A 25,328-nucleotide genomic window follows, 5' to 3' on the forward strand; every position below is an offset into this window, starting at 1 on the left:
TGTGATGGAGATGGGATCCAGAGCATCCGTAGCTTCCAGTCCCACTCTATTTCCACTCACAGCAGGGACGTGAGGATACAGGGAGGGAGGGAGGAGCTCTTAGGAAACCTCAGGGCAGTTTTCTCTGCTGGGTACCCAGGGGCACAGCCAGCTGTCCAGGCTGGGCTGGGATGCTGCATGGGATGCTGAGCAGAGTGCAGGAGGGCTGTGTGCGAGGCTGGGGCTGTCCGTTCCTGACACCTAGTGGCCAATAACCCGATGAACGGGAGCAGCATGGGCGATAAAGGCTGCTTATAAGCAGGAGGGAAGACAGCTTTTTACGTGGGTAGATAATGGTAGGAATCAACCTGATTCTTATCTACCCCCCTGATAAGGGGAAACGCTTTAAACTAAAAGAGGAGAGAGTGAGATTCAATGCTAGGTGAAAATTTCTGACAGAGATGACAGTGAGGCACTGACACAGGCTGCCCAGAGAGGTGGTGGATGCCCCATCCCTGGAGATGTTCAAGGCCAGGTGGGTGGTGATAAGGGATCTGCATTATGTCAGCTCTGCACCATTCACCACACAACCTGCAGGGAGGTTGGATGGAATGAGGTATTGAGGGGAGCAGGGACTTGGGTTCATTCTGCCCAGCAACTCCTCAGCACAAATCCAGGCTGCCCTCCTTGTGCACTGCAGCTGCTCAGAGCTGTGTGCTGTGCTGGGTGAGCGCTGAAGCTCTGCTTTGTGGTTTCTCCCCCTTCCTTCTTGCAGGAGCGAATCCAGGCAGATGAAGTGATCGCCATGTTGGACCAGGAGCACGTAGGACGCAGTGAAATGAACATCAACCCAAAGGATGAGCTATGAACTAGGCCAAAGACTTTTTTTTTTTTCTATTAAATATTTATTTAATATTGTTAATCTTATTAGAACCTTTCTATTTTTGTACAGAGATGCTGTATAAATTAACAGGTTAATATGATTGTGGAGTTTTCAGGAGTGCCTCTTCTGTGTTTAGCACAGCTCTTGCTGGGACCCCTCCTCCCTGTGCCAGCATCTCCTGCTGGGCCCGTCTTTGCTGCTGGGGTTCCCTGTCCTTCTTGAGCGCTGCTGTACCCCCTCCAAGGACCCTTTTTATTTTCCTCAGCCAGAAGTAGCTGCTTCTCTTTAGCCTCTGCTAGAGAAATGTCTCAGGTGTGCTGATGGATCTCTCTCCCTCTCCCTCCTGCCAAGCTGTGGCTGCAGACCTAGTGCTGTTGCCCTAGAAAGCACAGCCAGGCCCTTGGTTGGAGCTTACCTTCCTCAGGAGCTTTATTTTTGCTTCCTGCTGCTTCATCTCAGTGCCTTTTCAGTGCCTTTCTGCTACCCTCAGCCAGCCCTGCCATTATTTCTAGGACTTAAAACTGGCAGTGGGCGTTGGGCTTTGCTCTTCATTGTTGCAGCTTGTACCCCCACCCATGTACCCATGTACCCATGGGTACTGCTGGTTGACCTCAGGAGCAAGACAGGGAACCAAGGGCTTAGCATCATTGCATGGCTTAAGTTGAAAGGGACCCTAAAGCTCTGTGCCCTCTCGATGAACAGTTGCCCAGGCTCCGGAGGAGATGCCATTACCCCAGGAAGAGTGAGGGAAGGTTGATTTGCTCCACCTCTTCAACTACTGCACCTGCAGGGGAGAACACTGTGAGTGCCTCTGAGCCACTGGCATGCCTTGGTTCCTGGACGTCACCTCCCTTGCCTACAGGCCATTCAAGTGCTTCAGCAGGTTGGCTTCCCAAGAAAACACTCCTGGTAATTGCTTACCCACCCTCTGTTTAACACAGCTGCAAGAGAAGCTGGGGAGAAGGGGGTGGCAGCTGGAGAGCAGAACCAGGGGCTCTGTTATCCCCTCTGTGCCCCACCAAAACTCAGCCAGGGCTTGGCTCCTGCACTGCACCCTTGGCCCTGGTCTGTGCTGCTCCCAGGGGCTGCTTTGCTGCTGTGGTGATAACTGGAGCTGTGTGTTAATCCAGGGGAAATAAAACAAGTGAGACACCACATTCAGGCTTGCCTGTCTTTATCCAAGTATGAGAGGGGGAGAGTGGGGTCTGCTGAGGGTGGCTCCTTCTGGGCCTCTTCCCTTTGGGGTTCCTGCCCTGGACACACACGGGGCTGCTGGAGGAGCAGCAGAGGGTGCAGCTTTTTAAGACTTGACTGCAAACACAGAATGGGCTCTGGCCATCCAGGGCTGAGCCCTCACCCTGCTCTGTGCTGCCAGAAGTGTCTGCAAGGCAATTGCTGTGAATCTCCTGTCTCAGAGGAGAGCTTCAGCAATAGCAGAGGTAGAGGCCAGGCTTGTTAGCACAAGGGTGGAACACGTACCAAAATACATTGTAAGCTTTTGGGTCTCTTTTGCATCAATGCAACCTGGCACCTGAGATTTTAACTCTCAGAGTGGATGGAGAGGCCTGGAGGCTGGGAGGGTGACAGTCAGTCTGCCCCAAGGCCAGCCCCATCTCTGGAAAATGCAAGAGAGCAAAAAAACGCAGACTATGCGTGTATTACTCCTTGGGGTGTTCGCTCCCCTGCCAGGCTGCTTCTCGAAGCCCCAATGAGAAGCAGCTCCCCACCAGGGCCCTGCAAATGGGGCTGATGTGTGTCTGAGAGCTTTGAGCTCCTCCAGCCCTGGCTGAGCCCCCAAAGCTGCACCCGCAGCACTGCTCTTCATTAATAGAGGTGTGCCCCTCCTGGCCTTAATCATCAGTGCAGGCTGGAGGAGCAGGGCTGATGCATGACAGCTGAGAAAGGAAAAATATATACAAGAAGGGAAATAACATAAGAGAATTTAAAAGTATTTGAAAACTAGTGGTTCTGTGTGTGCAGCTATTGCTCTGCAAGGTGCTGCTCAATGCAGATGCTCACATTGGGCTTTGTTTTGGCACCCCCTTGCCCGAGTCTGAGCAGTTACCCCACACCAGGGGCTGTGGCAGCAGAAGGTGAAATGGATGCCTCCAAGAGCTGACCAGTTCTCCAATTCACAGATGAGGCCAAAGCACAGGGAGCGGTCAGGTAAGCTGGGGCATGGTAAGTTATAAAACAAGATGTAGTTGAATGTTCAACTACAGTTTATTTCCCAGGAGCCAAAGGGAGAGCAGCTTCATTGGTGCCTGGAGACCCAGGGCTGAGTCTTGGCCAGGAGATGTGGAGGAGCTGGGATGAGTGCTGCCTATCCTTACTGGTTGCACCTGGGCAGTGGCAGCCCTAGCACTCACAGCCCCCACCTCTTCCCCTGAAAAACCACCCTCATCCTTGTCCATCCTGGGGGTGGAAAAGAAGGCAAAACAAAACATCTGGCTCTGGTAACACTGGCAGTGAGATGAAAATGGGCTCGTCCCGCTTTGGGGAAGAATCTTATTAGAAAAGAAGGGAAGAAGCACTCCTACCTTTGGTTTCCACAACTGGAAGCCCACACCTCACCACCTACCTGCAAGAGAAGTGCTGCATTAGGGTCATGGCCCACACAGTCCTGCTCCATCACAGCTGCACGCTGGTGGGAGCGAATGCCCATCACTTCTGCACCACCCCAGTGCCCTGGAGCCCGTGGTTGGCACATAGGGACAGCTGCCTGCTGCTGGGGAGGCCACAACAGGGGAAAACAAAAAAACCCCACCAGCACCTCGCAGGCACCTGGGGTTGTTTGTTCACCTCTCCTTTCGTTTCGACACCTCAGAGCTGGCGGTGTGCTGCAGCAGTGCTGCCAGCGCTGAGATTGCTGTATGCGAGCTGCCGGCCAACTGGGGTGGATGGGTGGAGACTGAATTTTCCCTTTATTTTTGTTTTCAAAAATCCCTTCTGGCTCTGGGTGAGGCAGCAGGAGCTGCGTGGTTTCACGTCTGTCTCCTGGTGACAGTTACCTGCCTACAGCTCCTCGGAGCAAGGGGCCGGGCAGGGAAAGCCCTCAGCCTCTCCCTACTGCGTTTTTTTCCCCCCTATTACCCTCTCTCTCGAGTCCTGAAAACAGCTCTAGTGTGAAGCTATCATTCCAAAGGTGTGAAATGACAGAAGGCCTTTCCTTGAGGCAGCCCATGGAAGCAGGAGGGGATGGGACAGGCGGAGGTCTGCTGGCCATAAACCCCAGCTTGGGCCCTTTGCAGTAATGTCTTAGACTCACCAGGCTCCATCCTGTGTTGGTGCTCACTGCCTTGGGCTCTCCCTGCTTCCTTCAACTTCAACATGCAGATCCCTGCCAGCACTGCTGCTTTCTTCTGAAATCCTTCCTGTTCTGGGAAAAATCCATCAGGGCTCCTTGCTTCGTCCTCTAGGCTGCCATGCACCCGTCACCACGCTGCTGGGACACTGCAGCACAATGAAGTGGCACTCTTAGAATTGTAGACCATCCTGAGCTGTAAAAGACCCACAAGGAGCATCGAGTCCAACCCTTGGCTCCACACCAGACCACCCAAAATCTAAACCCTATGTCTGAGAGCATTGTCCAGACCCTTCTTGTGCTCTGGCAAGCTCAGTGCCATGACCACCATCCTGGGGGGGCTGTTCCAACACCTGACCACTCTCTTTGGAAGATCAATTGGGTTGATGGGAGCAATAGACTGCTGTGGGGGGATGCAGGGCCCTCCACTGCTACCCACAAGAGAACTGCCCAGCCCTTCTCCCAGCCCCACCTGCTTCTCAGTCAGCATTGCTCTTCTTCAACAGCAACAGGGATGCTCACACCCTTCCAGAGCAGTGCAGATGGAGGAACTCAGCTCTCACTGCTCCCAGGAGCTCTCTGTGCAGCAGGAGGACACAGCTTACAAAGGACACAACATACCCACCAACCCTCCTTGGCTCCCTGCTGGTGTCCCTGACAGGGATCTCAGTCACAGCCAGTTTCCTCCCTCCCCAGGCACCTCTACAACAACCACAGACAACCACTGCCGCTACAGACCATGCAGTTCCTGCCTGAACAGTTGCCTGCTGACAGCTTCCCACTACCCCAGGGGCAGTGAGGGCAGGTGGGGCACATCCAGCCACCCCTCCAACTGAGTCACCACTGTTACAGTTGAGCAAATCCAATGCACGCGTGTGCTTTGGGCACCACGCTTTTACCATAAGCCCTCAGCCTTCCAAGCACAGCACGGCTGCTGGAAGCTCCCAAACACCACCTTCCTTCCCAGCTTTTTGCACTTGGGCACTTAATCCCACTCTGGATGGGACCCCCCAACTCTCATCACCCCCCATACCCACACCTGTGGCACTTGGCCTCCTGGCACACCATACCCATGCATTTATCTCGCATTTCGCCATGACGCATGGATAATTCGGAGCAATTGTGCACCCACCCACACCTTTAATTAATCAGATTTCTTTTTTTTTTTTTTTTTCCATGTGGCACTGTGCAATATTTTGTTTCCTAACTGCAAAGTGCTGGGATCTGTTGTAACACTTCTTACCCAATTCCAGTGCTGAGGGCGATGCAGCCCAGGAGTTGGATCGCATGTGTAGAAATCTTCAGCACCGTCTCCAGAGGCGATTTCCAAGGAATCAGAAGCTGAATTCATCAGACGTTTGCTGAGGGATTTGGGAAAAAGAAAACAACCAACACAAAACAACCATAAACAAAGCCCAGCAGCCCGGCCAACAAACAAAAGCAACTTCAGGAAGAAAGTGGCAGAATCCCTAAGGTGCCATTTAGGAAAAATTGGAGGAAATCAGAGACCAGCACTCATACTGCCAGCACCACCCCTCTCCCAGCACAGTGTATGCCATCCTCATCCTCTCCCGGTAAAATATCTCCTTTCCCATACTGCAGCAGCCACCTGTCCACTGCTAGGGGCAGCTCTTCCCTTTGGCCCTTTCCCACCCCGAAACCACACTACAGCCATGCTGAGCTCCGAAAGCACACAGCTGGCAGGGAGCCCCAGGGTGGCAGCACCCTGCAGGTACACAATACATTGCTGCAGGCCCTGGCAGGGTGCCTGGCTCCCCACCCAGACTGGCTCATCTGGCTGCTGCCGTGGGAGCCCCGCACTGAGCTGCGGCCAGGTGCTGCTGTGGGAGTTCCTGGCCGGGAAGGTAGAGTGCATTTCAGCCTGGCTGCTGAGGGGTGATGCTGCATGGGGAGCCACGTAGGGCTGCAGCCTTCAGGGTGGGGGTGTCCCCGGCTGCTGCGGGAGGAGCGGCCCAGGGAGCCCCGAGCGCTGCCCCGGCAGAGGGCAGTGGTGCCCCGACCGTAACACTCCACAGCCGTACAGAACGCGTGCAAAGGAACTGGGCATGCACGACAGGGACGGGGCAGCAACCTATTTCTTTCCTTTTAGTTAAAAGAAAAGAAGGGGAAGAGAAAAAAAAAAAAAAAGAAAGAAAAAAAGGCCTCTGTCTGCACGGAAGCCCCTCATCTCCAGCTGCAGGCTGTAGGAATAGGCTGTGTAGGCATCTCCCTCGCATGCTGCCACGGTTGGTAGCAGCCCAGGTGCCTGCAGTAAGTGCTAAGCATGCCAGGAGGTACCCACCCGGTGTTGGAGCATGCAGCCCAGCGATGGGGGAAGTGTTACAACCAAAAGAGCCACGGGCTGCAATGGTTATGGTAGTAAAGGAAAAAAAAACGGCTTCATACCTGTGAGGGAATTATCCCATTATCCAAAGATGAGACTCCAGCAGGTCCACATGGATGGCGAAAAGCAGCAGCGTGGGATAACTCAGCACGTAAACCCTTGGTGTAACATAAGCAAAAGTTATTAATCCAGCGATGGCTTACAGCTGACAGCCACTGCAATCAACAGCAAACACGTTTCAAGCTTACCTGGTTCACAGAAACCAAAATCCTCTTTTACCCGATTCAGTTTGCTCATGTGGAGGCACGGAGCTGAAACAGCAACCTCCTGCACCTCCCAGCAGCACTCCTCTCTTTGAGGGCAGCTTATTAGCTTTTATGCCACATTCGAGCATCCCCTGGCTGTCAGAGCAGATCCCGGGGTGGAACGATACCTCCAGGCAGCAATACCCAAAGGCAGCAGCTTCTCTGATCCTTTGACCAGGAAGAACAGCAGCAGCAGCAACCAGAAATGAAATAAATCAGAGAGGTGTTCCCTACGTAATGGTTAATGTGGAATTAACTCCCATAGGGAGGAATGGAGTTTTCCTCCGAGAGGTTGTTATAGGGCTGGTGGGGCTTTTTATGGACCTTTTGTTGCCTTCCTGAGCCCTTCCATAACCTTAGGAAAGCCATGGGAGAAGATGCTGATGGAGCCGGGCTGTTAGTCTGGAGTCCATCTGACTCAAGACTCCAGACAGACAAAAAGTGGAAGCTGAAGCACAGAATTCAGACATAGAGGCATACCCACTTACAAAGGAGAAGGGGAAGCCAGCTCAAGAGAAGTACGCATAGAGGGAATTTTCCCTCACCAGAGTCTCTGCAGGGAGGCAGACGCCTTCCTGGTGCAACTTAATGGGCCTAATATGAGATAGCACGAAGCCATCTCCACAGCCCCTGCGCTGGGCCAAGTTAGGACTGCAGAAGCAGCCACCAATGAGTGCCTATGGGGATTAAAGGGTACGCACGCAGAGGTGACACTGTCACAGTCCCAGATGCCCAGCAGGATAAGCAGCAAAAGCTCCTGCTCATTTCCAAGGAGGCGCACAGGCAAGAAAGAAGCTGCTTGGGAACGGGGTGTCGTTTTCAGTTTGGCTTTTATTTTCATTGACCTCAACAACAAGGCGTTCCAAAACAGACACAAGACCTGGTAGAGGAAACACTGTCATTACCAGAAGCATCAGTAGATTCTCAGCTCAATTAACCCATAGGCTTTGATGTATCAAAACAAAAACAACAACAACAACAACAAAATCACAGCTCTACAGGGGAGGGTAAAAGCTGCAGCTGTTCAAACTCGCTTGAAGATCCCAGTTACACAGAAGTGCGCTCCGTAGTGGTACATAGAAAGGTTTTCACAGCATGTATTTTAATCACTAGTGATGCAGCAGCAAAGCTCCATCTCACTGCTGAACTGAAAAGCAGATACTGACGATTTTGAGCCCAGACTCCGGGCACAGCATTAACCTTTATAGTAGTCAGAAGCTTGTTCCTAGAACGAAGGTATTTTTTTTGCATCAATATTTTACAATACTGAAGCAGCTCAGGAGGATTACACAACTGAGATGCAAAACCACAGAGGGCACAAACCTGGTTCCTCCCCAGGAACTCGCTGAGTACCTGCACTAACACTGCGCTGCCTAACACTGCCCCGCTGAATTAATTCTTGCATGGAGTCAGGAGGAGGCTGACTCGCTTCTTTTGTAGCATACTAGAAAAGAAAAAGTCATCATAATAAGTTTTCACACTGAGCACGTTAAATACTTTGAAATCTAGGACGCTGCTCTTTGAAGTGTTACAAAACAAAGTGATAAAACAGGCTCTCAGTACCTGCCCCTTCCCCTCAACTGCAAAGTAACACAGGAATCTCAGTATGAAAAATAGAAATATATTTGTCCAGTGACAAGTCATTTGTTACAAGGTATGTATTCTGCATAAAAATAATAATTAAAAAAAAAACAGAACAAAAAAAACCAAAAACATTTTATTGTGGTTCTGTCACACCCGGTAGCCCAAGAAGAAATAAAAAAAAAATGGCATGTTATGCTGTAGGAAACAAATTACATGTACAAAAAAATATATATACACACTTTACAGGGTAACCATCTTGCATTACCGTTCAAAGCTATCCAAAAATAGGCTTGCACAGTTACCAAAAGGCAGTCTTTGAATGCAACCTTGGCACAAGGGACAGATGGAGGAGGACGCTACCCATGTTACAGCCATGTAGAGGCACACAGCAGGGCCCAGAAAAAAGCCACTGCACCGAAACCAGATTTGTGGGTTGTAACAAGGCAAGAGGACAAGTCATTTAAAAGCTGCTTTTTCTATCTTTCTCCAGTAAAGAGCCAAACAACAAACAACTGTCAGACTTACTGTCAGCAGTAAAAGCCAACTTGAAAGCAGCCGTGCTTAGTTGAGCCTCTTTAGATTTGTTTCCATACGTCAGCCTCACTACCTTGGCCAATATAAATGTGAAAACACGTACTCTGTTCAGTTGCTTGTCCACAGTATCACTGGCAGTCATAGAGGAAATGCCTCAGAGCACAGCTGCTGTTTAACCAATGAAGAAAAACAGAAAAATCATTTCAGTTCATGTAAACAGGACTTTTTGCAGTAGCAGTACCAAAGAACTGGTGCTTGTTCCAAGGCTGTTGGAAAAGATACAAATATTTATTTATTCACCACTTCCACTTACTGATCATATAGTCATCAGCAACAGAACAGACTCCAGTCTATTGCAGGCATCGCTAAGGACAGCTCTACCTTTAACTGGCAGGAAACCAATCTAACGTGGTCTACATGAAGGATCGCCTGGGTTTAAGGTGGCCGAAGCCCTGCAGTCAGCGTGCAGCTCCTGTTTTGTCCTCTGTTCAACTGGAGGACAGGCAGGCAAATCCTTCTGCTAAACTAACCAGGCAGCGTATGTTGCAAAGCCCAATTCTCTAGCTTAAATGTCAGTAGCAGTACAGAATGGTGAACACTGGGTGGGGGACAAGGCTGTATTACCGATGGCTGCATTTGTATTTATAACCTGAAATAAGCAAACCAGGAAATGCAAGGAAGTCTACATTCAAGATGAGAAGACAGTAGATTTTTTTTTTTTTTCCCTGTAGAACCCAAAGGAATGGGAAAAAGGGGGTTGCAGGTGGTCGTAAGCGCTGGCCTGTCCAGCAAAGTGCACGTGCTGTCTCCGCTGGAGAATATTACACATGAACAGAGCACTGAGCTCTGTGGGAAGAGGCTGTTTAAGTGCAATGTTCAGCAGACCAATTCCCGTTTGGTTTTTGGGATGAACTGTCAGTTTGGGGTTTAGCAACTTTGACCTTTTCTTTTTTTGGACTATTTCTTTCTTTTTTTTTTTTTTTTTTGTCTCCTGTGGGGCTTTTTAAAACTTATTCTAACCATCCCGCTTTTCCAAGTGGGATTTGCTGGATGAGAGAGAGACAGCTTGCAGGTCAGGACACTCACAAGGTGTACGAGGGTTGGAAAGTCAAGGAAAGAAGCCCTCTTCCCCCCCCAAAAAAAGGAAACCACGAAACAAGAACAACACCTTCTTACGAAGGCCGACACCTTTGGAGGAAACACCACCCGCCGTCCCCCTTCGCTCAGCTCCTTCTGACACAAGAGCTGGGGTGGAGGTCACGGTCCAGGAGTGTGACGTAGACAGCATCAAGGGCATAAGTAGCGTGAGCAAGCAAGGAGGCTCCCGCCGCCCTCCATCCAGGGATGCAGTAGCAGAAGGAAGACAAATGAAGGGCTGAGCAGTTCGTGTCCCAGGCGGGGTGGAGCGACGTTGGTGGGGCTCACTCCCCTTCCTCCTTGATGCGTTGCTGTTTGTTGCGCCGGGCATCCATGTCGAAGTTGAAGTCGTTCCACTCGTCGCGGGGCGGGAAGGAAATGGTCTGGCGGAGAGTGAAGCGGACTGCATCGATGACCCGCTCCCCCCGGGTTTCGCTGGAGCCCACGCTGACGGTGGAGGCACCGCTGGGGGTACGCAGGAGGTGGGGAGGAGAGGAGAAGTCATGGAGCTGCCGGTGGTCCAGGATGCCCTTCCAGATGGCGTGGCGGAACTGCTCCGGGATCTTGAGGCTCACCAGATCCTGCAAGGCAAGGAGCAGGGCTTAACTGGGCGGTCCCTGGGCAATCCGGAGGGTCGGGACTCCGGTAGAAGCAGCCTCTGGGCCACTCTGCAAATGCTTATGGTTAACCCGTGGTGGCTGCGATGCACTACAGAAGCCACTAATCCTGAAGGTGGTTGTTTGCTGGCTCACCACTTCTGAACAAGCACACGGAGCTGAGAGGCAGCAAGGACTGATGACCCAAGGTCCGTTCTGAAGTGACACATTCATGCATAAGGTATGATGACCTAAAGCTACAAGTTTAACTGGACTGTAGGCCTCCAAAACACTGTGGAGAGTTCTGCTGGTTGTCTGTGGTGGGGGGATGCTGGACTGCAGAAGTTCAACAGCTTTGAAAACGTCAGTGTTTATTTCAAAGCCTGCAAAAGGATTTTACAATTAAAGTTTGGGCTCCAGTATTCAAAGCTCTGGGTCTGACTCTATGAAAACTGCCTTAATTACTTAAACAAACCCAAAATTTAAGACAGAAGCCTAAACTTGAAGAAATATTTGGACTTTGAGGCCCTGTATTCTCTACAGGTACATTACCAGAGGGCAGCATTACCTAACTCTGGGAAATGTGATATTGGCTTTTGAAAAAAAAAAAATTAGCAACCAGCTTTGGTTAATTTGGGTCAGCTTTTCTAATTAGAGCATCAGCAGAAGGCAGTCAGCCCAGTCTAGGAAGCATCATAGCCTTGCAAAGTCTTGGGGGCAGAAATGGGAGGGCCAGCTCTCCAGAGAGCAGTGACGCAGGAGAGGAGGAAGCAATCCCGCAGCAAGAGCCATGCAAGAGAAAGGAGAGCTGGGCTGAGATGCCAGTGGCAAGGGAAGATCGTTAAGGCAAGGCCAGAGAACAGGAGCAGGGAGAGAAAAAAATGCAGACCACTTTTGGACAGCCTATTTGTCTGCAGGCGAGTGAGGTGTTTCAGGGTGGTGTAAACTGAAACCAAGCCTTGCAGAATTAACAGGCGTGTGGGCTGGGGCCGCTCTGGGGGCTAAAAAGGACAGCAGTGGGGAGGAAGAGGTACTCTCTTTGTGCTAGGCAAGGCAGTTACAACACTAGTGCTGGCATTACGTCCAGCCTCTTTTTACCTGCCAGTAAGTCTTCCCTGGTGTGCAACAGCCTTAAATCCAACAAATTACCAAAAATAAAATACTGAGTCTGGATTTCTGACTTGTTCCGACATCAGGGCCAAGAGTGCAAACAAAGGAAATGGTGAGGAGTTACTTACATCCATGGAGTAATGCTCAATCTGATAGATGGTGGTCAGCCCTTGGGTCGTGAAATAATCCACACAGGATGAGCAGCCCAACCTCGCTAAGAAGCTGCAGAGGAGGAAGGAAGGAAGGAGAGAGAAAAAAGGATCACCCTGGCTGCAACAGCCCAAACCACAGAAAAACCAAACACACAGCCAACCTGCAGCAACAGGAGATGAAGCTTTTACCCTTTGCTTGACCTTCTTCCAAGACATCCCAGGCCAGCAAGCCACATCGCTGCCATATCAAATGAATGAGGGAGTCCTTTAAGCTTGCTGCCTAGCAGACAACCCTCGTGACAGCACCTTGCTGTAGTCAAAAGCTGATGCTGCAGCCCAGGTCTTGGGGCAGGAAGGCTTGTAAGATCCCTTCTGCCAGCTCGCTTCACCCAGAAGGTGGCCGAGCCCATGGCAGCACATGACATAGAGGTTGTCACCAAAGCAGTTGTTTTGGGGCTCAGATGTCACACACCCAAAGTAACTCACATCAGCATATTGCTCTCTAAGCAAAAAGGATCATGGGGAGCATCTTCCAACCTGTTCAACTTAATGGAGGGCAAAGGGGCGGCATCAATAGAGAGGTTGGATGTATTTCTGACCCCAGTCACAGCTTACTGCAAGTACACAGGAGGAAAAAAATACTAGGCTCAATAAAAACATCTGCAAGACCCCCCGTCTTAGTGCAGGGTGCCCTCAGCTCCACCAGTCCAGCAGATGTTATATCCCTTGGCTTTCATGCAGTCCTTCTGTCCCTGCTTCTCTCAGTTGCTCAGGGTGGGGGTTTGAGGCTTGGGTGCTCAGAGGGTGCCAGCCTCAGGACTGCCAAACCCACCAGATCCAGTGCTCCAGAAGAACGGGGTGAGAAACCCAGCAGGGCCCTTCAGGTTCCCAGCATGAGGCCTCTGCTCCCTAAAGGTAGGAAATGCACAGCCTGCTTCTGCTCACCTGACAATGCTGCAGTCTGTGGGGTATGGAGGAGGAGGAGTGCAGTGGGACGTTGAAGGCATGGAGAGGGGAGGAGGCAGCGCCTGCGTGGGGCTGAGGCCATTCATGTCGCCGGTCATGGCCATGTGAGTGCCCATCATGGGAACTAGAGGAGAGAAGGAGGAAGCACATTGTTATTGAAGCATCCCTGCACCCTGCTTCACTCCCAGCACAGCACAGTCACAGCCCGAGCAGCCTTGAACCCTTGCAGAGCATGCTCCTGAGTAATTTAAGGCCTGAATGACTGCACAAAGACTAGATGACATACAGTTGTTCTGCTGCTCTCCCCTTACTGAAGCTACTGCTGACAGCATTGCCTCTGCATCACCTTCCCTTGTGAACTGGCTCAGTAAGAACCTCAGTGAGCTGTGGGCATCTCGTCTTTCTCTGCTGCAGGAAAGGAGAGAAACTGAGCCAGCAGAGTAACCCAATACAGAAGCCAAACAGCTTTGTTTCCAGAGACACTGAGCACCCAAAGGGGATCAGCAACAGGTGTGGGCAAGAGCCCAGCGCTTTCGAAATACAAAAAAAAAAAAGCATCTCTTAGACCCCAGAACCATGTCTGTCATCCTGGATTTACAGGGCTGCTGAGCACTCCTCAGCAGCCAGGAGGAAGCAGGTTACAGAGCTGCGAGCTGCAGATATTTCCTCTGAAACTAAGAAGTGCCTTAACTGAAGTGAGGGAGAAAAGTTTGCCAACATTTCCAACTCCTCTGCTGGGAAAGAAAGATGAAACAAGCCTTCAAAGACAGACAGCAGTGCAGCCAGCCAGATTTGCATTGGGAAGGGGCTCTGTCACCCCTGTGAGGCTCAGAACAGGATGCTGAAGGCCTGGAAAATGCAGGTGATTTGCCCTGTGGCACAACAGCACCTCGGAGATACCAAGTCTCCTTCCCCAGATTAGCAGGGAACGTACAGAGAGCAGGAGAAAGAGCAGGAAGGGTCTCTTACTGTTTGTTCCCATGCCGTCGGGGATGGTGGTTGGGGTCAGTGCGTTGCGCTGCTGGGGGTTTATGAGCTGGCTGACCGAGGGCAGCTTGTTCATGCTGTTCATCTTGCTGAGCGGCGGTGAGTTGGAGCCATAGGATGACTGTGACTGAATGGAGGTCCTGCAAAAACAAAGAGGTATTACAACCAGAATCATAGCATTTCATCAAGAGTGCACATCCAAGGGAATACATTTTTCTGTGTGAGGCAGTGCTGAGCTACTGCTAGTGAAATTACCAACACATGGGAGAGCTGTAGCTAAGTATTGTTGGAGGGGGAATCAACAAGAACTAAGAATTCTGAGGATTTCAACTACAAAATAGTAAAATTAAACTACAAAATAGTGAAACACTGAAGGAAAGGGCAGCTTTGCTTTTGGTTCTGATTTTTTCTTTAAGGAAAACATTTCCACATAGCTTTTACTGTTGAAGAGAACATCTGCAAAGCCAGCTAACAGTCGCCAGAACTTGGAAAAACATATTTCCACGCTAAGCTCTCCGTGGTCAAATGCTTTTTCAAAAGAAGAACTGAGAAAGCTATGTCATGCCATCCTATCTATTCCTAAAATCTGATTTCAGCCACAATTTTCAGAGCAGGAAGCATTTATCACCTTTTTTTCCCTCCAAAATTCATAGTTGTTCACATAATCAAGCTATTACCACGTGTATATATAAAAAGCAGAGGCTCTTTACTCAGGACAGACTCCCCACACCTCAGGGAACAAGATGCTGAGACGCAGCTTTTGTTGGTGTTAAAGAGAACTTGGCATCCAGAGCCTGCAGGCTGCTTGCGGAGAGTATCAGATTCCTGCAACCATTCAACAACAGCTCTGACCTCCCTCAAGCCCAGACAGCCCCAGACTCCATCCAGCAAACCCATGAACAGGGTCAGAGGCTTGCTGGCAAGCTCCTCCCTCCCCAGCCCCAACAGGGCTGCAGTCCCACCTCGTAAGCAATCCCTGGGGCTACTTAAGAACAGCAATCCAGCTCCCAGCTTGGGTTACGGCTGTGGCAGCTCATCCTGAGTGGGGTCTTAGCTGGAATATGTAGAACACGATCATTAAAGTGGGCCCACCAGCACACTTGGCAGAGGGCTGCCGTGCCACAAGAGCAGGTTCTCTCTCTGCACACCAAGGGCATTCGCAAGACTGGGCAAAGACACTCAGGAAGCGGGCAGACTTCCCAAGCATGACATACCCTTGCAATCCTGCTGGAGATGGGTGCTCGTTCAGCCACAGTGCATGTGAAAGGGCACATTCCCTCTTATTTCCCATCGGGAAACTTGTTTGTCTGGGTATAACTGGCTACACACCAATTCCTGGGAACCGGCTTTCCTTCTATGCAAAGGGAATAGTTGCTGCTTACAGTAAGTGTGAAGGAAAGAAAAGGCTTATTCCTGGGTAATTTATTAAAACCTTCAGCACTCAAGGTCAAGTCTCATACAATTACACTGTCTCCAGCTTCCTGCACTTTTAAAGCTTGCGATGTTGGGTGGAGAAACATCTATGCTAACAGGCTAGAATATCTAAGGCCATGAAAAAACGTTAGCTAATTACACAATTACAGGAGGTACTGAAGGGTGTGAACTGTCCTTCGGCAGTGAAGATGCAGGACAAGATCCAGCAAACTTCATACACTCAAGGAAGTAGAAAGCGCAAGAAGCTTCGCAAATTAATATTAATGACAGCATCAACTCCCAGGGGGGAAGTGAAACCAAGCCATGAAGTTCAGGCCCAACTTTTGAGAGTGAAGGGAACGATTCAGATCAGAGGTTTCAGCTCGCCAATTATGAAGTTGAGGCGGGGCATAAAATTCAAGTTAGATGGACACCATCCTTAACTCAAAAGGCCTTTGGATTTAGGACTAGAATTTATATTTCTATTTTACAAGTTCAGGAACCCAGCCCGAGCTTCAGCTGAAGTTAATGCACCCAAGTATTCCCTTAGGGCAAAGCCTGCACGATATGCAAGTGAGGAAGTCATCGTGTACAACAGCCTCCATAGTGAAACTAACTCAAATCAGACACTTCCCAAAAGAGACTGCTTTTGACTATTTCAGTTCAGGGTGGGTGTTATTTAGAGAGCTCACGATCCTATACCCTTTTTTAGTCTGTTGATACAAAACAAGATTCTCCAAGGTCAGTAATGGGCCTGACTGTGCTCTCTATGCCACCAGCAGTGATCTCATTAAAATTAGTTTGGCTCCTACAGAACATGGGGGAAAAAAAGCAAACAGACAGAAGCCAACTCAGAGCACCCTGTGCAACATGAAGCAAATGCACACTTCCACTTACAGCTTATGGACTCCATTCTTAACTCATTTATACTTACAAGAATCAAAATTAGCTCTATGGAGACAATCAAAGCCAAGCAAGTATAACAGGAGAGAAACAAAAGATTTGTACCCATAACCATTTTCAATTAGATTATACAGTCACATAAGCAGACATGTGAAAGTCCTAAGGAAAGCCATCTAGCCAAAGAAGAGTCCCAAGATAAACCAAGATGCAAAATTTTATTCAAAAGTAATGTCACACATCAAAATAGCAACAGCCTTAGAAACACAAGAAAATGGTTTCGGTATTAAACACACAGTCTACATGGTGCTCATGGATCCATTTAAAATATATTGTTTTCTTTCTTTAAAAATAGATATTATAAGAATGTCATGCACAGTGATTTTCATTAAAATCACACTTACTACATCTCAAGAAAGATTAGAAGTCGGAGCATTAACATTTCTTTGATATCAATGCCAATGAAATGCATTTTAATATCAAGGTATAAGGACTTCAATTAAGAGACTATTATACTTCTTGGAATAGTCTGATACAAAAGGCACTGAGTCACATTCTGCAACTGATTTTTCTCTCTTTAAGTGGCAAGGTAATTATTTATCCAGCAAGGTTTGTAGTTATGCAAGCTTATATGAGGGCAATCAACTCTCATGCTTCAAGGCATATACTGATCATCTCAAGAGGTCAGGAAGGAACTTACTCTCCCACATATTAAGCACAGTTCAGTTCACAGGTTACCTTATATAATTCTGTGCTTTCCCAGCTCAGCGGGTATCAGCCCTTTACCAGAGGTAGGAAACTGCTTGGATAGACCAATTATCTGATTCAGTAGGAGTCCTCATTAACTTTAGATAAGCACACCATAATGTAAGCAGCATTAATGTAAATGACGGTTTCACTAAGTGCAAGAGTAGGACAGCTCAGAGTTGGAGAGTAAGAACTCACCCCAGCCCCAGTGCCCCCAATTTGCTGTTCCTGAAGACCCAGAGCTATTCACAGTGCAGAGACCCAAGTGGAGTCAAGGTTGCTCAGTTCTGAGCCTGCTTTTCCTTATGTTGGCCACAGCAAGGACAGAAGGATTACACCTTAAGTTCATATACGGTTTGTATGCCCAATAACAACTTTTTTTCAAGTAGGGTTTCCCACTGGCTTGCATAACCTTGGGATGTCAACATGTCTAATAATGACAGATAACACAGATGCTCAGTTGCACTCGCCCATTTTATAAGGCTCATGAAACAGGACACTAAGAAGCAGAGATACTCTTGCTCTTCACATCTCAAAAAGGTGCAGTTTTAAGCAACCAACAGTGCATCTTTTCAACCACAAAAGTGGTTTGCATGCTTAGTAACCGAGGGAGAGCATGGAAAAGAGAAGCTCTGACTGTCACAAGGCAGACAGCAGCTACAGCACAGGGACAAGGGTGGAACTAATAATTCCCATTAGATTTCAGGTTTGGGAATTTCCCAATATAAGCAGTGGATGCAATATGCTCTTCAGGGAATACACCTGCAAGTGGATGTACATTAGCTACTTGACAAAGACTGACATGACCTGACTGACAAGGCCCAATATTAACTGGTTATTCCTTGAAAGGCTTACTTGTCTGAAACAAAAGGAGAAAAAAAAAAATCAAAAAGACAGCTGGCTGGGAAAAGGGTTTTGTTCTTTTGTTTAGCTGCAGAGGACAGATGGAAAAATCAATTTCAACTACTTCCAGTTCCAGGTTATTTTATCTTAGAAAGCGCAGCTCTTTCCATCATCACCTTCTAGCTGGAGAGCAAATTGAGTCACCATTAAGACCATCTTCACAGTCATCCAATTCTAAATAAGGAGTACAAACAGGAGAGCCTTTCCAGAGGACAGTGGGATCCAACTAATTCACTTGCTTGTTTTGTGCAAGTCCCAGGTGCTGTATTCGTACTTCCCCCAGTGGTGCAAGAGTTTTCCCACAGGCCAAACTAAACAATGAACTGGAGCACCTGCTGGGATCTCCTGATGATGGGCTGTGGCTACCTGATACCTTCTGACAGGTTGCCTCCTCAAACTCACTAGCAGGCAGGCCTTGAAGCAAAGCTCTTGGTATGCATTAGGTACCCTTATCCCAGTATTTACCCCATCCCAGCATTTCCAACATTGCCATCCATAAGCAGACAGAACCAGTATAATGAACCTGTCTTAGAAGGACAGACCAACGTTGCCGAGCATATTCCCACATTTGGGCTGTATTTGCAGTTCAGATTCTTTCCCTGTGTGAGAGCTGAGAATAAGTGGTGCCTCTCTTGTCCCAAATAAAAAGGCAGAGAGTGAAAAATTATCTTCTCTGTGATCCTGAAGTACTTCCTGCAGTTCCCAAAGTGAAGAGGTACTTGATTTGACTGATTTTATATAAAGAACAATCGTAGAAGTGCAAATGTATGAATAGTAAACTGCTGGTGTTTAGTTATTAATCATTTTTTGGGGCTCTTCTGCATCAGCTCTCCCCCACACTCTTACTGTAGAAGTCATCTCATTAAAACAACAAAGGAGATATCCAGAGATGGAATACAGCTCTCAAAAGAGATTCTGGAGCGAGTCATCACTTGCTTAGATCACAGCTCTGCTGCCTGGAAGCAGATGATGAGATGTTCAGAGATAAGAGATCTCCCACTGCATCAGGCCTTCTCTTTCTTTGTGGGTGGCCAGGAGCCCTGCTCTGCATTTGAAAGGCATCTTTTCTTCAGGCTGTGCCTAACCAGAAGTGTATCAGTGGTGGGTATGCACCTGCCTCAAGTAAATCCAGCGCAGAGTTGCAGGTACACATGCCCCCATTAGTACTGATTCAGCCCCCAGCTCACAGTTCCCATGGGCAGCTGATCCCTGGCACAGGCATCCAAGCTCTGCTCTGTGACCATCACTGACACGGACAGACATCAGCATGCAGGAAGCTCCTTTCCCACTGCACCCCTCAGAAAGCTTTTCACATTTTTTTACTTTCCACAGCCATGAACACCAGAGGGTTCCCTAGATGAGATGCTACTGTCTGAGAACATGGGCTGAAGGACACTTTTCTATCAGCATTAGGGACCATTCTTTGTGAAGATAAGCCACAGCAGGCATCTCCACAGCTCCTCTCTCATCTCCACTATCTGCCTCCGGAGCCACAATCAGAAATACCAGTTTAATTTCATGGCATGTTTCACTTGCCTGTTCATCATTCTTCCTTTATGCTGATCTGAATTTGGCACTTAGACATTAAAGCTTCTAAAGAATACAGACCTTGTCAAGCCCCAAACACCTTTCAGAGGTAGATTTGACACAAGCAGTGTGAAAGTTTACAAGTGCTTGTTGAGAAAGGGTCTTCAGTGCAGGCATTGCTAATTCAGTCCACTTTCTGGACACACTGAGCAAAAGCAATGACTGCTGGTTAAAGAAGGCATGGCTTAAGGCCACATGGCTGAGCTATCTCTAACAGATGCTGGCACTCTTCTCCTTTGAGCTGCGGACTGTAGCGAAGGGTACAATGTAGTAAGCTTAATGAAGGAACATCGAATAACTGCTGAAAGTCTGCATGGAAAGGGGTGAGCTCTGACCTTCGGGCAAGCTTTCCACAGGTCGTGCAATGAGCAGATTTGGACAGACTGCCCTTTACACCCTCGATAGCAAAGGGACAGGGACACTGGGTACCCGTGGATGTCATTACACAGCAGGGCTCCAACTCCACCTGTCCACTTGCAATGAGCTCATGAGAGCCAGGAAGGAGCTTTTTAAGTTCAGTACAACTGGACTAAGCCCAGAAGTTTCAGTGCAAAGTCTGTCAGTGTCGTCCAGTCTTCCCTGTAATTTTTATCTACTGTAGATCAGCCCTTTTATGAAATAGAGGGAAACAATTCACAACACCGAACTAGAGGGCATTTCTACAGGGGAAAAATGACTTAATTAGTGCCAATATAGTTACTACCTCCCTCTGTCCAGCAGTACAGATACTTCAGCTAATTGCACTATTACTGCATAAATGGCATTAAAACAGGCCTAACAGATTAGCACAGACTTCAAAACATCCCGCCCTCCTCCTATCCCCACCCAGCCCATGAATACTTTCTTAAATTTATACAAGACAAGGCATTTTAAAATTGAGACCTGCTCAGAGAAACCCTACCGAGTTTCACAAATACAGAAGTTAACAGGAAAGAGATTACAAAAACAAGAAGAAAAAGTTACACCGAGACAGACAACATCGTGGTTCCAGACCTCCCAGCGCCACCGGCTACAGCTAAGAGATCTGTAGAAGCGTCTGTTGTTTTGGCAAAGTTTGAGTCCCTTCAGGAGATTACTCTCACTATGTACTCTGTTGCTATCAGGCTGCATATTTGCCCCACTGCTCCTAGTCCCATGAGCTGGGCAAAGCCAGCCCGCCAGATCCGTTTATGGATATACTGATGGTTTTGGGGGGCTGGAATGTTTTAGGATGGTATCGGTCTGTTTGGGAGAGTCTCTCCTTGAGTCCACGAGTTCACTCCTGAAGCAGGCCGAAAGGAGACTGCAGAGAAGGAACCAGAGAAAAAAAGAGATGAATGTACAGGGCCCTTCATCAGACAGCAAGAGAGAAACAGCCATTTTCCACCTTCATGATCACAGTATGGACTCGACAGAGGATAAACTGATGTCTTAGCACCTGCAGTGAGGGTATGCAACAGTCATATTTAGGAAGTTGGAAAGCCCCAGGTGTGAGTGCTTGGCAAGAAAAAACAACTATTTGATACGGCAGTCTGATTTCTGCGTCCCAGTCACAAGGGTGCAAACGGTACCTGATACTGTTTCCAGTAGATCTCAAATGAGCTGAAGAAATATGAGAAGAAAAAAGCACTCAGCCAAATGCGTGAGAGAAGCAGCTTCCATGTCGTTCACTTCAAACTTCAGTTACGTAAAAACCAGAAGCTGGTGCTAGGGAGAAGATGGTGCCTACCGTGAATGGGCTGTACTGATTCTATCTCAAGCACTCCACCTTTGGAAGACAGGCCCTCTGCACTGAAGCTGAGGGGTCTCTGGGGCTGCCACCTGATGCAAATGCACCAACCCTCAGTGCCAGCAAAGTGAGCACAGCATGTCTTCACGTACCAAATCCCACACTTTTTCTTGCTTACTTTCACCTTTGTAATGCTCTAGTTGAAAACACTGTGCAAGTGCCTGGAGCTCACAACACACGCAAGCACAACGCTACAAAACCAAACCATGCAGAAATCCGCTACACCTTCCACAGCAGAAATGAGAATATCGAGGTGGGGGTACATAGAACAGAATAGCTTTCCCACCAGCCTCCTCCCTGCCATGGTGAGCAACAGTTCTTGTCTCAGCTGGAGCACAGACACTGGATGGCTTTGCTCTGTCACACGTCACTTGCAAGGTTAATCCCTTCTCATTTGGATAATGAGCTGGGCTGCTCGCTAGAATGAAAGGCTACCACTGGGCTGGTGGCTGCAGCCCTGCTAATATGAAAGAAACATTTGCTGGAATATAGAAGCCACCTCCTTGGTAGGCATTGGAAGATTCTGCAAACTCCCTTCTGACATGCTATGACCAATTAAAACAGACTGTTCTGAAAACAGCAGGGTGAAAGCCATCACAGGAAGTCTCATTGAAGTGTTTTCCAGTATTCCTTTGAAACACTGATGGTAAGTGCATTTTGCAGGAGAAGACTGAAGAAACTTTCCTTCCCTGTAAAAAGTGTGGGCTCTGGTATCTTTAAAAGCAAAAATTTTCTGGTCAACCTTTGACAGAAAGATTTTAACCATCAGGGGCATACCATGAAAAGGGAGCCTTCTCCATAAACGTGTGTGCTGCTCTTCAGAGGATTTGGCAGTGGAAAAGGAAGAATAGCAACTTCAGACGACAGGACAAAAAAAGCCCTTCCCAACTATGATCATGAAGGTATTTGGCATAACAGTAAATAAGAATAAATAAGAGAAAACCATGCACGAAGGAGCAAACAGAGAGAGGAGATGAGACAGAGAAAGATACAGTCTGGCACAGTGTGGAACAGCGCAGTATTTTTGATCATCTTGTGGGACAGGAAGCTGACTGTCACCAGATTTGTCCTTTTTATATTACAGAGCTGTAAGACAGCACCGTTGGCCTGTGAAATGCAATGCTGGTCTGTATTATACAGTGTTTCCACAAATCAGTTGTTTTTTTTTTTTCTTAAATTACCTTTTACCACAATAATTTCAATCTTGCTCTTCCTAACCTTCAAAACAAATGAAAATGTACAACATGGGGTTAGCTGAACCCACTCACATGCAAGACTGCTCCTATCCAAGCCAGCTCCTACAAAGTGCCTTCTCTCCTTATTCTTACAGCAAGATCTGGAACTCTGCAGGCTTTGTTTTTTTTGGGGGGGGTATAATAATATCTGGGCCTCACCAGCCCAAATGTCCCTTTGCCCTCAACACCTTCCTGCAGAAATTAATACATACCCTAGATTATCGAAGCCAAAGTGCTAGAACCCAACTGCACCCAATGTTTGAAAGTACATTTCAGTACAGAGGACCCTATTTCATGGCAAGCTGTCAGCAGAGATAACTTCAGTAGCTCTGGACAAACACTGAAAGATAATTCCCCCCCCCAAGTTCTCGGCATCCGTAAAAGTTGTTAATCTGTCTCCCCAATATCCCAGCATACTCAACAGCTGAGAAAAAATGAGTATATAACTGGACGAGTGCCAGGAGACATGCCAAAAGAAGTTTCATTAAATTAAATGGCGAGACTCACGCATGCTATTCTTAAAGGTAACAAATACCAACTTCAGTTGCCAGGAACCCATCCTATTGATAGAAGAATGAAAACAGTAATTATGGCCTTGCAACTGTCAGCACCAAATGAAAGCTGTCATCTGCTGCCATCCATTTCTGCTTACACAACCACTTCTCAACTGAAATGGCTGTAGTTCAGGTGGAGCTTTGAAGAGATGCAACTGAGTGCACAAAGGCCACAATGCCTAGCAGCTAGTAAACACAAGTTATAGTACACACAAACAGCTCAGATGACTGAATTTTATTTTTATTAAGAAGTATCTCAAATTGCCCAGAGCCCCTGGATGCTCCAGCCATTTCAGCACAGGGCTACAACATCTCTCCAAGACTCCAGCTGACACTAAAAACACACAGGTCGAAATGCGAACATATGCAGAGATCTGGCACAAAGCCATGGTATTGCAGAAGCCCTGAGACAAGGCCAAGGCATTGAAATGAATCCCTACAGGCTCAAATGGGACTTATGTGGTGCCTTGGCCTTGTGCTAACCTCTGCAAGGGAATGAGATATACCCGCAGCCTCCTGACGCGTGAGTTTACCGGGAGGAACGCACAAGATGCTAAGCACTACCGCTGGCAGCCACCTACAGCCTGGCTGGCTACGTGCTGCCACCTGATACAGCAGGTGAAGCAAGGCCTGTGAATGACACCACTTGGGGTCTGTCTGCAAACTCACCCTCTCACCCAGTCTCTGTAACTGTAAAGCTTTAGGAGCAGAGGGGAAGACGGAAACCAGACACTTATTTGGCCCTCCTTCTCCCTGTCCTCCTGCCACTTACACCACTCAAAGTAATCCTGGTAGAGCCTTGCTAGCTGACAGCGGCTGTGCCTGCCCAGATGGAAAGTTTCTCATGCACAACATGGAGAGCCAGTCTCAAAGTACTTTTTTTTGTTTGTTTTGTTTAAAAATGCTTTAAAAGTGCCAACAAAGAACCCTTCTTTGAAATACCCATTGGTCAGAAAGCAATTCTTAACTGCCAAACCCTCACAATTTTCAGCTTCCAGTGTTACAGCTCAGGAGATTGCAGTATCTACATCCCACCAAGAGACAGTTGTCAGCCCTTCAACAACATCAAATAAGTGCAGCAGCAGCATTCGAGCACACGGGCAGGCTGGTGCTCACAGTCTCAGCTCTGTATGCTCTTTGCAAAATGTTTCAGTGGATTCCCCAGAGAAGGGGTGGAGGGCTCCACGTTCATTGCCATTCTCACAAAGCTCGGAAAACAGCACAGCCCACCCTATGCTTCTCAGCTTGGTCATACACATGGAGTGGGGAAAAAGGGACCTGCAAGCAGTCAGGACCTGCAATTAGGGAAGGAGGACTGCTTTGTCCCATTGCAAAATCTGGATCTCAAACTCACTCTCTCAAGTTCTGGTACTGAAGTTTTCCTTCCTGGCATCAACTTCTACCAGCTTTGAGTAGGAGATCAACAAGCAGTTTCATACTGTTGGTTAAGCACCATGTCCCTATAAACATCTGTGCAGAAGCCTTCTGTGTCTCTCTCCTCTCTCTCCCTTCCCCACCATCCTCATTACAAAGGTCACTGGAAGCACATCCATACTTACTGCTTCTGGAGCAAGTGCTGGTGCTGCTGTTGCTGCTGCTGCCGGTAAGTCTCAATTGTGTGCTGGGGAAGGTACTGCATAAGTTCCAGGGACTCTTTGATCTTCAGTAGCATTTCATATGTTTCTCGTCCCCTCACCTAGATCATAGGAAGAGGGTGAAAAGAAGAGCCTTAAGGAAGTGCATCTAAAGTGACTGCCACTTAAGTGAGCTGTAAATATAGTCAAGTAAACAACCAGAGCAGGATGCAAATACTGCCATACTTAACATGTAAGCAGTAAAACCGCTAAGCCTTGTGTCAGATAAATGTTGAAGAGATGATAATCTGACATTGCATGCTAGTGAACATCTTGGGATCATCATCTACCTTGACATAAATCTACACCAACCAAAAGTAACATTCTGGTCCAAATCAAATCGTGATGAACTTTGACTTCGGCTTAAGAAAAAAGGATTACTGAATCTGGATGTCAAGTTTAGATCTCTCTTCTCCCCTGAGAACACTGGCATTTCTGATTTATCCAGCTAAATGTGGCTTACAGTGAAAGCAGTTCAGTAGCCAATTACCTTCTTGCCTTTTCTGATCCTACACTTAATAATGAGTATTTTACCCCTATTGTTCCACTGTAATGGTAGTACACAAAAGCCACAGAAGCAACCAACCTTATCAGCAAGAATGCAGGATTCAGCATATAATCCCTATAGAAAATTCAAGTGCTACAGACTCAAAAACATCAGAGGACGAAACCCAGTTAAGGTCTCCGTGACGGTGATCCTACCCTT

At 48.0% G+C, this 25,328-nt stretch overlaps 2 protein-coding genes and 1 long non-coding RNA gene across 17 annotated transcripts in view; 1 reads left to right on the forward strand and 2 right to left on the reverse strand.

Annotated features, from left to right (window-relative positions):
- P3H2 (prolyl 3-hydroxylase 2) overlaps positions 1-2,019 on the forward strand; it is a 72,573-nt gene extending 70,554 nt beyond the window's left edge. For 2 of the 3 annotated variants that reach the window (NM_001398451.1, NM_001001530.2), the window contains exon 15: positions 755-2,019. In NM_001398451.1, coding sequence (NP_001385380.1) covers positions 755-847 — 93 coding nt within the window. In that variant the 3' untranslated portion in view covers positions 848-2,019. The remainder of the gene's footprint in view (positions 1-754) is intronic. The other variant, XM_040705489.2, reaches the window with a different exon arrangement.
- LOC121111464 lies at positions 858-6,853 on the reverse strand. Of its 2 annotated transcripts, XR_005862486.2 has the most exons (6): positions 6,759-6,853; positions 6,573-6,668; positions 5,410-5,527; positions 4,639-4,745; positions 4,131-4,315; positions 858-3,443 (listed from the first exon to the last, which is right to left on the reverse strand). It is a non-coding gene; the product is annotated as an uncharacterized LOC121111464 (long non-coding RNA). The 2 variants fall into 2 exon arrangements; XR_005862485.1 differs by lacking the exons at positions 4,639-4,745; positions 6,759-6,853 and having other exon boundaries at positions 4,131-4,362; positions 6,573-6,658.
- Positions 6,854-7,628: 775 nt separating this feature from the next.
- Positions 7,629-25,328, reverse strand: part of TP63 (tumor protein p63) — a 103,389-nt gene continuing 85,689 nt past the window's right edge. For 7 of the 12 annotated variants that reach the window (NM_001398392.1, NM_001398391.1, NM_001398393.1 and 4 more), the window contains 5 exons: positions 24,548-24,684; positions 13,864-14,021; positions 12,874-13,018; positions 11,905-11,998; positions 7,632-10,651 (listed from right to left, as the gene is read on the reverse strand). In NM_001398392.1, the coding sequence (NP_001385321.1) occupies positions 10,355-10,651; positions 11,905-11,998; positions 12,874-13,018; positions 13,864-14,021; positions 24,548-24,684 (831 nt within the window). In that variant the 3' untranslated portion in view covers positions 7,632-10,354. Of the gene's footprint in view, positions 10,652-11,904; positions 11,999-12,873; positions 13,019-13,863; positions 14,022-24,547; positions 24,685-25,328 lie in introns of all 12 variants that reach the window. The other 5 variants (XM_046898296.1, XM_046898297.1, XM_046898298.1 and 2 more) reach the window with 3 other exon arrangements.

The sequence above is a fragment of the Gallus gallus genome, chromosome 9 (assembly GCF_016699485.2).
Source record: "Gallus gallus isolate bGalGal1 chromosome 9, bGalGal1.mat.broiler.GRCg7b, whole genome shotgun sequence".
Lineage (NCBI taxonomy): Eukaryota > Metazoa > Chordata > Aves > Galliformes > Phasianidae > Gallus > Gallus gallus.